This window comes from Alligator mississippiensis, chromosome 1, assembly GCF_030867095.1.
Source record: "Alligator mississippiensis isolate rAllMis1 chromosome 1, rAllMis1, whole genome shotgun sequence".
NCBI classification, from domain to species: Eukaryota; Metazoa; Chordata; order Crocodylia; family Alligatoridae; genus Alligator; species Alligator mississippiensis.
This window is the reverse complement of record NC_081824.1, coordinates 268,409,352-268,425,882: the sequence shown is the minus strand read 5'-3', so window position 1 is coordinate 268,425,882 and position 16,531 is coordinate 268,409,352. Positions and strand designations below refer to the sequence as shown.

At 43.2% G+C, this 16,531-nt stretch overlaps 1 protein-coding gene across 2 annotated transcripts in view; it reads right to left on the bottom strand.

Annotated features, from left to right (window-relative positions):
- Position 1: 1 nt before the first annotated feature.
- LOC132247712 (uncharacterized) overlaps positions 2 to 16,531 on the bottom strand; it is a 48,639-nt gene continuing 32,109 nt past the window's right edge. For both annotated transcript variants that reach the window (XM_059720609.1, XM_059720610.1), the window contains exons 2-3: positions 3,652 to 3,733; positions 2 to 206 (exon numbers count right to left, since the gene is read on the bottom strand). In XM_059720609.1, coding sequence (XP_059576592.1) covers positions 2 to 193 — 192 coding nt within the window. In that variant the 5' untranslated portion in view covers positions 194 to 206; positions 3,652 to 3,733. The remainder of the gene's footprint in view (positions 207 to 3,651; positions 3,734 to 16,531) is intronic.

Sequence of the window (16,531 nt, the reverse complement as noted above, 5' to 3'; positions counted from 1 at the left end):
GTCAAGTTCCTCTGGGGAGCCGGCTGCCACGGGCAGCTTTGCAGCACTTTCTGCCACACACGTCTCTCAGTGCTGTCCGTCTGCTTGCCTTTTTCCTTTTTGTTCCTCTCTGCTTTTGCGCGGGGCACTTCCCTCCTGCCGCTCCAACATTCTCCAGATGCGTGCCTCCTGCCGCTGAGGGGAAGTCTCGCATCTCCAGGGCCGCGCTGTGTCCGACCGCCCCCCCACAGGAAGAAAACAGAAGACAGGTAAGGGACAGGAATTAACCGCCCCTATTAGTAAAGGGAAAACAACTGCCACCCCCTGGTCTGGGAAGGCAAGGGAAAGGAGTTTGCAACCATAGAAGACTGTGGCTGGTTCCAAGCAGGAGAAAGCTCTGGCCAGGTATTATGCTCAGAGGTGATGAGGCAATTCTCCTTCCTCCCAAAATTACATGGGATTCAACACAGCAGGGAAGAGAGAAATTAGGGGCTTTTTTTGTATTTGCAGTCTGAACGTATGATTCATTTGAGCAGACCCCACACAGAATTAAGACGGGGCCTGCCCCTGGTCCAAACAGCCACCGCCACCGCTAGCTGCTCAGAAGAACATGAACTTTTTTTCCTCCCCTCTTGCACAACATAGTTAAGTAGTGCTGCACAGTGCACAGGACACCAAAAGAAAGTGCCTTCCTGACCACCTGTGAATAACTAGTTGTGTTCAGGAAGCGTAAGACTCGATTAGCCTGAATCACTCTATTAGAAAGGCCAACAGGCCATTCAAAGGCTGCCCATCTGAACTCATTCAGCAACACTGTGCAAGCTACTGAGATTCTTATTCAACATGAGCATTTTCCAGTATCTTTCTGAAAAGAAGCAACATGCGTGATGCTGGCAGTAAGGAACACAGAGCTGCTTCCGTGTTCACAGAGGAGCAAACTACTGAACACAAATGTTTTTGTCCTTCAGGCTAAAATTGTTTTGGAACAAATTTCTGTCTCGTATTGTTAACGTATTAAGCATTACTAGTTAAATATTATTCAAGTGTAAATATTCCCCATATTCCTTCTCAGCATTAAAGAAGCATGCACCAACTGAAACAAAATAACTCTAATCTGGCCAGCAGGGTCTTCTGCGTTGAGGGAAGAAGTATTTTAAGGGTATTTAGGGTGCACAAATTGATTTGTGTGTTGATTTGGAAGATCAGATTAGAAACATCAGCCACTATTCGGTTACTGAAACTGGGGAAGAGACTTGCTGCCAAATCTATGATATTGGACTCTAGCTCCCAAGCTCCTAACACCAGTCTTGTGGTGATATGTCACACATATGTAGTAATGTCATGTGATGCAGCATCAATCCAATGTTATTCTCTGGACCTTTACAACTCCAAAGATTCTCCCCTCTGTTATCTCCCTGGCTTTCTGGAGGAACACTGATGACTCCAGGCCATTTGCTCAATATTCTCACCTTCACAAGATTTGAGTACAAGGCAGAGCCGGGGAACAGACAGCTGCTGAACTCCAACTCTGTCCCTGACTAAGGGTCACAGCCACTGCCCCTCTTTGTGTCTGCTCACCTACTGCTGCCTGCTCCACAGCAGCCTCTGCCTCCACCCAACCACCTCTAACCTTTAGTCATGACTCTGGTCCCATTCTGGCCTGGGGCATGAAGCACATGGTAGGTCCAGCCTCAGACCCAGCCTAGCCATAAAGCAGCAGCTGCAATAGCAGCAGCAGCTCTGACCCCAGGACACTGGCCTGCTGCCACTGCTGCTAAGTGGCCAGGCAGGAGCTATTATGCGCTCCACCTCCTGGGCCAGATTGGGGCTGGAGTCATGACTAATTGTAAGCATCTGTGGGTGGAGAAAAAAGGACAGAAGTAGGTGAGTGGTCAAGGCGGTTGGAGGGGGTGGGGGGGGGAAGCAGCGCAAGGGTCAGACTGCTTGCCCCTCCAACCGTTCTTCCTACTGTCACAGTGGGGGAAACAAATTTAAGATAACTCCCCGATAATTAGATTCTAATCAACCAATGTGATGCCGTGGCTGGCAGAGCAAACCAAACTCTTGCATGCATCCATCCACTGATGCATCTTGAGCAAAACCAGGGATGTCATCCTCCCACTTTACTCAGCCTTAGTAAGGCTGCAGCTGGAGTACTGTGTCCAGTTTTGGGCCCCCCACTTCAGAAGGGATGTGGATAAGCTCGAGAGAGTCCAGAGGACAGCCACCTGTATGATCAAAGGCCAAGAGAGCAAGCCTTAAGAGGAAGGGTTGAGGGACATGGGACTCTTCAGCCTGGGGAAGAGAAGGCTCAGGGGGCACTTGGTGGCAGCCTATAAGTATATAATGGGGGTGCATCAGGATCTGGAAGAACAGCTGTTCACCAGGGTTCCCCCAAGGGATAGCTAGGTCTAGAAGGCCACAAACTTCTAGAAGTCCGATTTAGACTCGATACAAGGAAAAACTTCTTTACAGTCCGAGTGTCCAAGGTCTGGAACAGACTCCCTGCCCCAAGGTGGTGCAAGCACCTACTCTGGACTCATTCAAAAGGCATTTGGATGTTTATCTTCCTAGGATCATCTGATCCCTCTAGACTTCCTGCCTCTGGCAGGGGGGCTGGACTTCATAATCTCACAAGGTCCCTTCCAGCTCTTAATGTCTATGAAATCTATGAAATCATTGGAGGGTTGTCTTAAATTCAAATTCATTTCAGATTTGAGTATCTCCAGAACCCCAAGCTGACTCTCAATGGTTTTGAGAACAATGTTGTGTCATATTCTTACTGTTATTTCTAATATATTAAAAAGGGTGCCTGGTGCTTTACCTATGTATAGAAAGATAAGAGGTACAATTTTTCAAAAGCACCTCAGTCCCACTATTTTTTACTGCAACCTGCTGCAATCATAAGTGTATGATGATGCACGCTTTCCCTGGACTCTGGTTTTATTCAGTGCAAAGGATGGACATGGAAAGGGACAGAATTCAGACTGCACAAATAAACCCAAGTCTGACATTTCCTAAATTCAAGTGCTCAAATGCTTTACTTGGCAACATAGAACATTCCTTCAACATTGTCTTTTGTATGCAATACCCTCACACACCCTGTCCTTCAGTACACAAAAACTGGAACTTTGCAGGACTGAGTTGCAAGAAAAGAACCAAATGAAGAATTAAAACTTTATTTAATTTTAATTATTTAATTTAATTGATGATTGACCTGACAATCACTGTACTCTTCCTTTGCCCCCACTCTATATACTGGAATTGTATGGGACTGTGGGGCTTGACATAGAAAACATCACAATCTTTATGTGTGGGGTTTGAATACATTTAGGTATAGAATTTTGGTGTCCACTAGGATAAAGCCCCCCACCTTCCCCCCTAATCTTTCAACTGTCCAAGCTCTCCACACACGCTCTCATCTAGGTTACCATGGGCCATCAGGGAAAGTAAACTCCAGTTCACAGGGCTGGAGTCTCTCTGCCTTAGACGAGTCAGCCATCCACCCACAGCACTATTCTTGTTTTTATATTAGAATCTGGAGCCACTGCCAGTGGGTGGCCAAACCATGTTTTAAACTGTTTGAACAAACAGCATCTCAAAGACTGTCATATATAGCACCTAAGCTTTTGTGGATCTTGTAGATTGCAGCACTTCCTGCGAGCAACTCACCAAGACCCCTGGTGTCACGACACTGCAGTGCTCATCATGGAGGGGATGAGTTCAGAACCCTTCTCACACAAGCAGAGATCACCTGAAGAAATAGGAGAGGAAGAGTTACATCAAAAGGAATTCACAGCAAGGCCAAACCCTGAGGCCCCTCCTTCAAATGTATCATCCACAGAAAAGAGACCAAAACTTGCTCTAACTGACAATGAAAGAGAGGGCCTCAGCTCCAACTCAGCAAAGATTTGTTCATGTTAAGATAGCCTCAGTGAGGTTTCAACTTGTATGAGTAGGTCTGCTGTAAATAAATACAACTAGGAATAGCAGAGGTCTTTTTCAGCACTCCCCCAATTCATTGTGAACCCATCCATGTTCTCAAGTGTTGGACCGATGCTGACACAAGTAATTTCCCTATCTCCTGCATCCACCTGCCCTCAGGAGTTCACGTTTCCCTTACACCTGTGCCAAACCCTGCTCCTTGCAAACACAGGCCAGACAGCTTGCTTAGAGTTGCATAACAATTTTCAATCAGAACAGTGGACTGGAAAGCAAACACATTATCTATCATCTCCACTTCATAGCATCACACCACACTAAAAGGAGATGCATGTGACATGCTGTATTTGTAGTAAAATAAACAAAGAGTCCTAGATGCTGTCTTGCTTATCCCAACTCATGCCCTGTTACTTCCCACCTAGCCACAGAGTTCATCCATCAACCCTATTCGAAGGGCTGGGAAAAAGTTACAGCAGTATGCATTCAGTTCACAGACAAAAAATGTAAGAAGCAGACAAGATGGTTAAAAAATGAAGCTAGGATTTGTAAACACAATTCTGTGGCATGTTGTGTGTCAATACAGAGAGACACAACTCCTGTTACAGGGCTGTATCCTCACCCAATCTACTCTGACCCAACAAGGCAGGGTGGATGTAAAGTACTAGAGATCCAGTGGACCCAGGGCTATTTAAATAGAGGATGGTTAAAGCACAATTGCAAATCAAGAGGATTTGCTGTTTGCTCCCACAGCTACCACCAGTTTCCTGCATGACCCTGATCAGCTCTCATCATAACTCACCTGGGAGAAGCCAGGAGGCATTTCAAGGCTTAACTCATTAAGAATTGTGTAACACTTCACACTTCTACCAGTCCTTCCCTCCATCTTCTCCAGGTATCAACAGCAACACCCAGTCATCTAATCTAATCTGATGAAACTATCTAATCCCAGAACAATGGAGCTGCATCCTCCACCCAATCAAACAATAAAACCATCAACATAATACAAGGGCACTGATTTAATTAGGTAACAAACAGGCACCTCCTGCAACAAAACACTTAATGCAGTAAAACCTAATCATAGCCACAGACTCCCCTTTCCCCAACCCTGTGGCTGACATCAGCCGTTATGGCTTCCACAGAAAGATACCATGTCTACGTCCACAGTGACACGTTGACATTTCTACCTAACACAGCCTAAAGCAGCCATACAACATGGTCCGAATTTACCTTTTCACTTGAGGAACAGCATGTTCTGGGATAAGAGAGAACCTCTCAAGGGAAACAGTCAGAGCTCAGCTACCCAAGACATCAGAGCCTCCACTTGACAAGACACTGGCAACATGATTTAGGACCGGACAAGGGAGGGACTGATCAGATGTGACCCTTTTCTAGCTTAGACGAATTAGTGATCCATGCTACTGCAGCACAACCAGCAGTAAAATCACCTTTCCTACATCATTCTTTTCTCACAGAATCCAATGAAGCTTTAACAGCAAAGGGTGGCCATGTCCTGTCAAACGCCTAGGATCAGGTGGACGCTCCAGCTCTACTAACTTTAGCGTTTTTTCCTCCTCTTTGAATGGGCAACTGTGGAAAGATGAAGCAAGCATACCAGGTAGATAAAAGTAGCAAACTTGAGGCCTTGCTGTGACTAGTCATTAAAGGGAACGACTCGCTGTCTGGATAAAAAAAGAGTCCCTTTCATTTACTTTGCAAGCCTCAACCTCTCCTGGACTCATAAAGCCACCCCCACCTTTTGTGGCAAGTACCAGCAGCAGAAAAGAAAAAAGAGGCAGAGACCACTTGCTGCAGGAAAGCACAATGATTTTCAATGCAGACTGGTCCAACACCCTGAATGCAGGTAGCAGCAGCTGGAATGGAAAAGACTGGTGGCAGAGTGCTTTGAGTACAACAGGAAGAGCAGGAACAGGACCAACCAAACGCAGCAGAGGTAGCTGTTGGAGCAACTGCTTATGCTGATGACCAGCCAGCTGCAGCCCTCAGCATGTGCATCCTCATCAGTGAACTCTTCCAGCTACCACCAAGGTGGAGAGGGTGATGAGTCAGCTGGTGCCTTTCTGAAATGGAAATGTGCCTGGGCAGATGTATCCTGTTCACTCTACCCTCATACAACCACGGACGGAAGAACAGTTACACTGGTGCAATGCAATCCCATCACTGGTGCCGTTAGTTTTCCTCTGCACAAAATGTTCACTTTTACTAACCTTTACGTAGTTTTTCACAGGGACAACTGGAGTCACTGCATTAGTTTTTAATAAACTATTGGTTAACAGAGCATCCACTTGCATACAAAATTGGTGCAAGTATGATGAGGAAACATGGACAAGGTAGAAAGTTTTATTCAAAGCTTTTATCCCACTGTTAGACTAGCTGCTCTAGAACCTACCCTTAATGAAAGCTCTCCCCGTTATTCTTATGTTTGTGCAGTGCACAGCATGCCACAACAGTACCAGCAGTACTGGATATATCACCATCCACATGGGCTTCTGTAGGACATCATCCTGCCTTCAGTCAGCAAGGTATTCCTAAACCAGAGAGGGCTTCAAAACACTAAGGCAGAAAATAGGTTCCCCCCCACCACCCAAAAAAGTGGGAAAATTGTCAATATTTATTTTAATCCAGGAGGAATAAAGTTCCTTCTTGTCCAAGCAACAGCTCACTAGCTCTCCTGATCATCACCCTTGACATCATGCACCACACATTTAGTCAGCAGCCTCACTCTCTTGTTGATCAAAGCCTACAAAAATGATCAAGCAGCATCCTCCCCTGCTGATAATTTCACATACTCCTTGAGGCAGAGGAAACCTCCCTCTCTCAAATAAACTATCATTCTGTGTACTTTAGTAATGGCAACTATCCACAAGTTAACCATAGCCATGAGTCACCTCATGAAGCCGCTCCCACAGCCAAGCCAGCACTTGGTACAACTCCAAACCAGTTAGCAGCCACCTTGTTTGGCCTCCATTACCTGTGTATCCTGATGCTGAAGGGCGGGGGCGAACTTGTTACTGAGCCTCCTGAAGGTGGCCATCTAGAAGTTTTGGAACCACTGCTGGTCAGTCCAGGTCTGCATGATGGCAGGATCCTATCAGTCTGTACTGTGGGTCCTGCACCAACCGTTAGGTGCCACAATCAGCCTCCATACCACCATGTCAGCATGGAGCCTGTACAACCACTTTGCTGAAACCTGTCATGGTGTTGTAATGGCTGCACAACTATGTGGGTATGCCTTGCACTTGGCTCAGCAGTGTGGATACTCCCAAGCAAGCCTGGCTAAGCTGCTGGGAAGATACTGGGTCTCTTTCACATTTCTCCCCTACCCCCTGCTTAAAGACTTAAGCCAGGGGACAAGCCTTCCCAAAAGCCCACACACACAGGAGAGCTAGCTATGGGAAGCCCTACCACTACCCCTCTCCCTAAGCAAAGCAATTTCAGAAAAGTTATCGATGCAACATAAAGCAAGCCTAGAAACACTGAGAAATGGTTATGTAATGGCATTTATAATGGCTACAACTCCCAATCCCCTACAAGGCTACCCTCACTGTCTATTTCCTCTTCTTTCCCCATACCCCAGCCATTTGTGCAAACTGTCCCATTTTCATACTTCCACAGCAGACACTAAAAATGCTTTCTGTTTTGCAACCGGTCTTAGAGAGCAAAGCCACGGATTTGTTCAAGTTCCATCTTCTACTGTACATAGGGAAGGTATTGGTGACACTGTTCAGCACAGCAGGAGAGATGAGGATGGCATAGGAAGGTCAGCACAACCACCACAGTTTGAAATCTGAGTTCTTTTTTGTGCTGCTAGATACAAGAGATCTCCATCCTGCCCAAAAGACACTGTAATCAAAGACCCCCATCTCTCAACCTCATATGAACAGAGACCCATTTATTTCATTCCGTCTTCTCAAAGCACAGGGATTTGCCCGCATATATCTGCAAAATTTGAGCCTAATTTTTGATGCAATGAAACAAGTGAGGATAATATACATGAGGGAGAGGAGCAAAGTAAAGAAGGGCTAAGGTGTGAGCAATAAAACTGTGCAATTACTCCATTTAACTGGCATGCACTGCTTGATTTTTCAGGTTCGGTTTTCCTATTTTATTATAGCTACCCCATGCATTAAATGTGCTTCTCGAATCTCATGACAGCATTTTAGGCATTGCCCATGATTAAAATCCCCCCCCCCCCCCCGTCATTAAAAATAAAAAAATAACAAAAAATGTGTGTGTTTGACAAACAGGAAAGAATGATCCCAGCTAGACAGTGCCATTTTCATGGGTCTTTCATAACAGCAGAGACGACAGACATTTGAAGACTCAAGGAAGCCACAAAACCTGGCAAGGCAATTCAAGGATATGTAGATTTTCTGAAGGTACTTTCGTGCTGAAATTATTATGCTGGAGGGACACTGTCCCTTTTATTTGTACATGCAATGTTATTTGCATAGCTCTATTACCCGTCTACCACGCTCCCTCTCAGCAAACTCCAGAGCAGTTTAACTACTCCAGAAGGTGCCTTGGAAAGCAAACTAAGATACAAATGGTCACTGTCTTTCTATACTAACGCTACCAATGCTAGTATCTTACATTGTTATTAATGCTATTAGGAAGTCAAAAGGTAGACATATTCCTTCTTAAAACTCCAACCTTCATGTAGCATGATGTGGTTTCTAACACCAGTTCAGCTGCATCTACAATAATTAAGCTGGTAGTGACTACTGTATGTTGAGGCTTAAGTATTAAAGGGGAAGCAACACCAGGCCTAAAATGCTAGCACAAGTCTGTCTCCCCATGAGCTCCAAGTGTTGCTAGGACTGATTGAGCTGAAACAGCGTTAGCAACAGAGGGAACTTTTGCAAAAGTTTTCCCAAGTCCAGATAGGGCCCCTGTGATTTAATAAATTACATCAGCAGCTTCACTAAACTAATAGCAGTCAGCGCTGTGCATAGGTGGCCAGGACGTAATCCTAGTCTCTGAGGAGTACCTTTTCCAGAGTTCAGAGCTCAACAAATGTGGCCTATCCTGGCTCCTACTGCATTCAAACTCCACCTCCTTCACAATGAGGCAAATCACATGTTTAAAGCCAGTGGCCCTCTCTCTTCCCAAAAGAAGGAAGTCATTCATCAGGATAAAAGATTTAACAGTTTGGTCCAAACTACAGCACAGATCAGAACCACACAGGAAAGAGAAACACCAGTTCAAACCCAAAACACTGTTTGAAAGTTAGGGGGAATATAACTGAACAGAGCAGTGCTTCTCCGCCTTTTTAGACTCAAGGCACCCCTCAGAAAATGGCCTCTTTTAGTTTTCACCTGTTTTTTTTTACTGGAGAAAAACGCTAAAGCAATTCTTCTGTTGTAAAGAACTCAGAAAGACTGCAACAGGGAAGAATGTTTTTAACACTACAGCTTCCTATTGGAAACCTCTGGGTTTCTCTTCTTGTGAATCATGTCTGCACACCTAACAGTGCATTGTATTGCATGGCAGCCTTGAAAAGACCTCAAGGCACCCTGGTTGAGACTCACTGGGACAGAAGATGCATGTAGGGGGAGGGGTGCAGAGGATCAGTGGGGACTGAAAAGAAGCCATTTTGCCACCCTGCATACCAAAAAATGGAAGAAAAGAGGCATGTATGGCCCAGCATGGAAGGAGGCAAGTGCTTTTTCTATTCATTTTGCCAGTGCTTGCGAGGTTGCTACAGAATGAATGCACAGGATGCATAGAAGGTCTTCAGGCACAATGTTTTTGGGCTGTGATCTTGTCAGTGCTCCTAAGCTAAGCAGGACTGGGGGGGGGGGGGAACATGGACAGACCTCTACAGAGAACCTCAATTTGGCAGTGAGCAGTAATGACAATTCATACTGAATGTCTCCACCAGCATGCTGCAAGAATTGCATGCCACATCCTTGAGAACTGGTGGAGGCAGCCTCCCCAAGCCACCTTCCTCTACAAGCACCTCTGCTTAGATCTCCAGTAAGATTTTCTAGGCCCATTTCGCTAGCCTCATCAAAAAAGTGTTTCCCTAGAGGTGGATGCCTTCTAGTACTCCCATCTTCATAGCTCACCCACCTCTCTCACAGACCAGATTTACCTCTGCTCCTCCCACTTCCACTGATCCTTTACAGGTTTTTTTTAAATTTTGTTTTTAACGTTACTGCACTACAAATCTGACAGTCCTACTGGGGCAGTTAAAGCTCCGATACATTCATTCTCTGTGACGTATGATAGCTGAGTAGGGAGATATATTCTTGGTAGCCTTAACTTCTCACTTCTTTGCTTTTTATATTCAGCTAAGTATGCTATGTTTATAGCAACTTTAACTGACACAAGGCAGTGTTTCTGTATATTGGTTTCCTATGTTTTTCAGAGAGGATCTTCAACACAGCAGTGTCTCCTTTCAATGAGGACAGGGACTTCAAAGAGCTGACTGGCAAACAGAGCTTGTATGCAGTACTCCAAGACACTATGTGTGTATCAAAGTTGTTAAGAAGGAAAAATTGACATTAGAAATAGTATCTGGGCATGTAATTTAAAAAGATATTGAATAAATGTTTTTATTTTCACTTGAAATTAAGCCATCCGATCATTTAGGTTACTGGGATAGATACCATCCAAACTCCTTAACTCATACATTTTACAAGGTCCTTTAATGTATAAAGTGGGTAAAGACTTCTGTTGCTGTGAAATTTTCCTTTACTCAAAGGGGTACAACATAAGATGTACATGTTTAATACTCTAAGCTAACTACGCATGTATAGTTAACGCCTAGTGTACTTGAAAATATCCGCAGTACTGTATAAACAGAATACCCACTTCAAGGACTTGCAGCTGTCAAATCCAAACTAGTTTTCACTGGAACACTGCTCCGTGGTGGCTATTTGCCTGACCATTTCAACTGTCTATATCCAACAAGAAAGCCGTCAGATTTTTTGAGACAGGAAAGTATTTTTTTCTGCTCAAAAGGCATTAAATTACTTTGTCCAAAAATATTTTTTCCTTTCTATATCAAAAAGTGAGGAACCCAGAAAATTTCAACCAAACAGGTGATGGTTCTAAAAAGCAGTAAGTTACTCCAGAGATCAGGTCGCCTAAACTTTTCATTCACAATAACACTAACTATAGGCTCCACCTATAAAGTTCTATTTTTTCCAATGAGGTCATACAAACATTCCTAATTCACCCGCAATACACACTTTCACAATACACACAATATACAATTTCCCAAGGTTAGATAGCAAACTGTGTAAGAACTCTGGTCACCCAAGTGCAATACTGCCCATCAAAAGGACCCCACACGCAACTCCTTTACAGAGCTTTTTATTTCAATTTGGTGTTAAGAAGAAAATACAGATCATTACAACTCAAGACTCTAACTTGTAGAACCCCATGCACATGAGAAAGGTGAAAAAGGAAAATGTGTTGCTCTGCTTCTCACTAAACACTAACTAGGCACATTGATTTAAAGCTATCTGAAGGGGATACTGTGGTCTAGTCTACTGGATAAATCAAGGCCATACTAAGTCAAAGATCAGGATTCTGTTGCCAACAATGCAGCCCTTTTCCCGAATGCCCCTAGCCAGCCTCTGGGTTGCAATTTCTCTGTTTGTAATATAAGGGAAAATACTTGGACTCCTCAGCTGAGCTTGAGCAAGTCACTGAGAGAAAAGCATTAGGACCTGCTGGGTAAACAGATGGCAGAGTGCTTAGGACTGCCTGGTTCCATCTAAAACACATTCCCCCCAGCAGGTAATGGGGGCATTTTGGTGGCAGAAACAGAAACTTTTATAAGGGGCCTACCATTCCCTGAAACATGGAAATGCTCAGAACAATCCAAAGTTTAAGTCTTAAGATCAAGCTGAGTGCTTAACTACATCTGCATTACAGCCGATCTGAAATACACGCATGCAACTACTCCCTCAATTCAATATGCAGTTACTATAGTACAATTAAGTCTACTTTCCCATTGAACGTCACTAAGGGTTTAAAACTGTATTGTTCCGAAAAACTGAGCACCTAATTTTCACTGACTCTGCAAAGGTAACTGTCCTCAAAGGAGGACTTTTCTCCACCAAATTTCAGCCCCACATGAAAACAAAAAATGTTTAAAGTGCATCCTTCTATTTTCCTTGTTCTCAAAAGCAACTGATTGTTTCTGTCCAAACTCAAGTCAAGCAAACCACTCCACCTTCGGGGGCTGAGGTGACACAAGCACTAAGGTTGACAGCCCAGAGGTTGCAAGTTTGAGGCCATAGCAGAGGTGCTCATAGCACAGCCTGGCAGATTTTAACAAATCTGCAAATTCTGCTAAATACCTTGTCCTAAGGACATGAAAAAGGAAACAAAATTCCACTCTCCATATTCTTCCCCTTCGCCCCCCAACATGAAGAAAGAAACAAAGCCTGCAAATTTTCAGTTTTCACAATTCAGTTTTAGAAAGTCATGTTTGTCTAAAAACAGAGGCCTTACAAGAAAAAAATTTAGGCAATATATAGTTATTATGCACTCTACAACTATAATCGTCTGTAAGCTTGCTACATATTTTGAGGACCTTCTGCAATGGGCAGTGCTGCACATCGTAAACAGTGTTTCAAAAGCTGACTTCTTTATTGAGTAGGAAGCAGAACATCCCACACAGGTGGATGGAGAGCAGGTTAAGAATACACATGGGAGTAATTTACTTGAAACCCCTAAATGAACCTAAGAAATGCCATACTAGATCGGACTAGCAGTCCAGAACCCCATCTCCATGTACAGCCTGGGCCAGATGTTTCAGAATAAAGTGAGAGAACCCTGTAGAATAATCTGATCCACACATTAAATCTCACCCTGATTAAATGGTTGGACAGACTTAAGCCCTGAAGCATTAGGGTAATACTGCTTCCAAAACGTTTGTCATCATTAATTTTAAAAACTCAATATTCTTGTCATCCATACAAACATCCAATCTCTTTTTGAATCCTGTTAATTTCTTACCTTCGGTGACTTGGTGGCATGAATTTCATGTACTTTAACTACAATGGCACCAAACAGTCTAACTCCAGCAGAAGTTCCACATGGTCCATCACTTTTGAGCTCTTGGAAAACAGTCCATTACTTAACTTGTGATCATATTTCTATTACATATCCAATTTTTGCCCTCCCTTTGCTAAAACTGCAGAGAAAGCTATTTCTAGTCTTTCAAAATTTGCATTGTGTTCTGAAGTCAGATGATTGTTTTTGGCAAAACAGTATGGTAACTGAAAAACAGTTTCTGAAGTTGGAAAAGTTAGGTGAAATTAACATTTGACAAGTTTGGAAACTTTTTGAATGGGTGGGATCTATCATCTTCATAATGCTGAGGTTACTGTCTTTAAAAATATACGATCCCAATTCTCTAAAATAAAATAACCTAAATTTTAACTAAGGCACTGCCATTAACCAGGTCTCCGCACACTTTACAAGAACCATCTTAAGTTTTTATTGATTCCTTGAAGTTAGCTGACACACAGGTTTTGCATGGTCTGAAAAAAATGGGACTGCAGATGTAGCTCAAAAGGTAACAAATGCATATAAAAAGATTTGGTTGGTTGGTTGCTTGCATATTCTTTTTTGTGCAGCAACATCTAAAATATGTAAGTTAGAAACCTGCAATCTGCTAAGGACTGTACAGAGAATAAAGATAGTCCCTACCACAAACAGCTCGCACTGCGGGTATGAGACAGAGACAGCTGATGGACATAGAACAGAGAGCAAAGAATGAGGAAACAATGTTTTACATTGCCTTAATGCCACTGTTACTTATACAAAGATTCTGCACACACAAAACTCCTTCCTCCTTCCACTTTACACTCCTTCCATTAACAACTGGTCCCAAAATCCCTCTTGTTAATGCATTCATCTCTTCAGCAGAGAAACTCCATGGGGACTCCAACACAGCTCTTAAGTAGGGCCTGCAAGCCCTTAGCAAATCTTCCTGGGTTAAAGGACTTCATATCTAGGTAAACAGACCACAGACCTTACAGAAGCACACTGATTTAAGTCATCCAAGGCCAAGCCAACTAGGTAGAAGGATTTTAAGAAGGCTGCCTGAAGTGCTCTCTAGAAATCCTGATAATTTTTTTGCAAGCAAGAGATGAAGACATATTTGTTAACATAGCTGTCACAGAAAACATACATTAGTCTGCATACTTGTTCAAGTACCAGTAATTCCACAGGAATAAGATACCAGTATTTTAGGAAATTCCTGAACCACACCCATACTTTGTCAGACTTTTAAATTATTGATATGTATTGTCAATTTAAGAGGAAAAGCCTTAAAGAGAGTTACAAAAACAAATATGAGGATATCAGGAAGTTATTGTGTAGGAATTAAACAAGCTCAAGAGATGCAGAATTCAAGGTATTCCTGTCACTCTCCATTGCCTCCTGGGAAGGCTGATGTGTACAAATATCAGATTTTTTTTTATCTCAAGTTACCTATTGGTTGTTCAGCCACAAATCATGTCACTTTGGCTACGGACTAACCCTAACTAGAGCTGATGAAAGGATGAAGATTTGTTTTAAATGGCTTACAAAGAAAATAAGTTTGTGCAAATTGTTTTAATGATGTTTAAGACAGGCCTGGAAGAAAACTGTTTTGGGGAGGGTGGGGGGAGGGGGTAAGAGACAGACAGACAAACAGACAAGTGTTAAGCTTTGATTTTTTTTATTAGAAATTCAGGTCCTGCTTAGCCTGAAAGACTATGTTGACTAGTGAATATATCAAGAAATCAGAAGCATTGAGAGTGAAAAGGCAAACCTACATCAAAAAAACCTGGCAGCACAATCAGACTAGCAGTGTCATCATCACCCCCCCCCCCAAACTTCCCTTAGTCTAAAGACAGCTGAAACCAGATTTTACCTGCTTTATACCGGTGAAAGGAGCAGGCTGTTCTGTGGAAAAAATATGCTGGTTTAACTGTGTCTGCACACTAGGGTTTAGCGGATGATGTTGGGGGGGGGGGGGGGGGGGGATGGAAATCGCATACCTACCCCAACAGAAGTTAAAAAGTTTATCATGTTAGTGTTGTTAATGTGTCTAAAGTTGACAGAAAAGGGGGAAGGCGGTCAGTCCAACTGATTTTTAAAAAGTGTTTAGGTTTTTTGTTTGGTTTTTGTTCACACTTATTTAACTTCAATGATTGATTAACATTTTGGATAAAGAAGGTCTTTGTTAAAGATCTGACATCTCCACCCCTTCAATTAAGGTGTTAGAGTTCACCACAACAGTACTTTGAGACCCAAGCTCCCTTCCCTCCTCTCCCCAAAGAAAGTCCTCAAACAATGTCTGAGAAACCCAAACCTGACACTCCTGTTAGTAACAGGTTAAAAAGCAAATGGACCTCTTGTTTGTTTGTTATCTGAGGAATGGTTTGGTGCGGGAGACACAGGGAGAAGATTAATCCCTTTGGACCTGCTTTATACATCATAAATTAGCAAAAAAGCAGGGTGCAAGCTCATATTAAAGTTCTTTCTGGAGACTATTTTGAAAAATACAGTCATCACACCTACCTGGCCAGTTACACACAGGACAGTCCTGCATCATGATATAGCATACTACCATTGTAAAATATAGCATACTCCATCTAAGTGCATAGCCTTAGAATTGAAGAAAAAAAAAAAACAAGCATTGTGATTTAATGAGCATTGTTTACAATGCTGTTACTGTCCTGATTTTAGCAGCCCAAAACTTAACTAGCTCTCCTCATTCTCAAAACTCCTTGTAATCAGTTTCTGGACTGCTATTAGCTGCCTGGAAAATGAGGAGACAGCAGCCCCAAACTTGACTAGGTGCCTTCAACTGCAGCCCTTTGACCGCAGCTTCCCCCTTCACTGTTTCTGCTGCATTTCACTAGACTATAATTAGTTGCAAAGAAGAGGGCAGAGCTGAAGGATGCCACACACTTACTTAAAACAGTTTATGTATTTATAGGATGCATGTTACAACGGAAACAACAGGCAAAAAATTGGGATTGGTACCCTGTTATGCAGGTAAGCGAACCCTACATTCACCCAGGACACAGATCAGCCAAGTGCTCTGTACCACCAAACCAGCTCTTAGGGTTGGTCTCCAAGAAAAAGCAAATGCATGGCCCACACACACCAGTGCAGAACACAAGCCAGTTGCAATTATAGACAAGAACAACTATGTTGAATGTAGTAGTACAGCTGCTCTAGACAGCAACACCTGTTGTCACCCAAAGGTAGCTTCTCTTAAGTGTAGGTGGGGCCTAAACGTAGAGGCAGACTAAAAACTAACAAAGGACAAATTAAGGCTGCCTGGCATGTTGGTTATGTCTTTCTATACTCTCCCATGTAATTTTTTTTATTTGCTGTAACTCAGTGTTTCCTAGCTTTCCAACATTTTGGGCACGGGCTGGCCCAAGGTGACTGTTAAATAAAAAGGGAAAACTACATATTTCTTCCCCCGTGCCCATTTCTTAACTTTCAACATTCACTTGTGAGTCTTTTGCACAGCAACCCAGGACTGCACCTTTCCAGCAGCAGGGAGGCTCACAAAAGTAAAACCCGCTTTCCGACAGAGAACGAATGAAAGTGGTAGGACCAA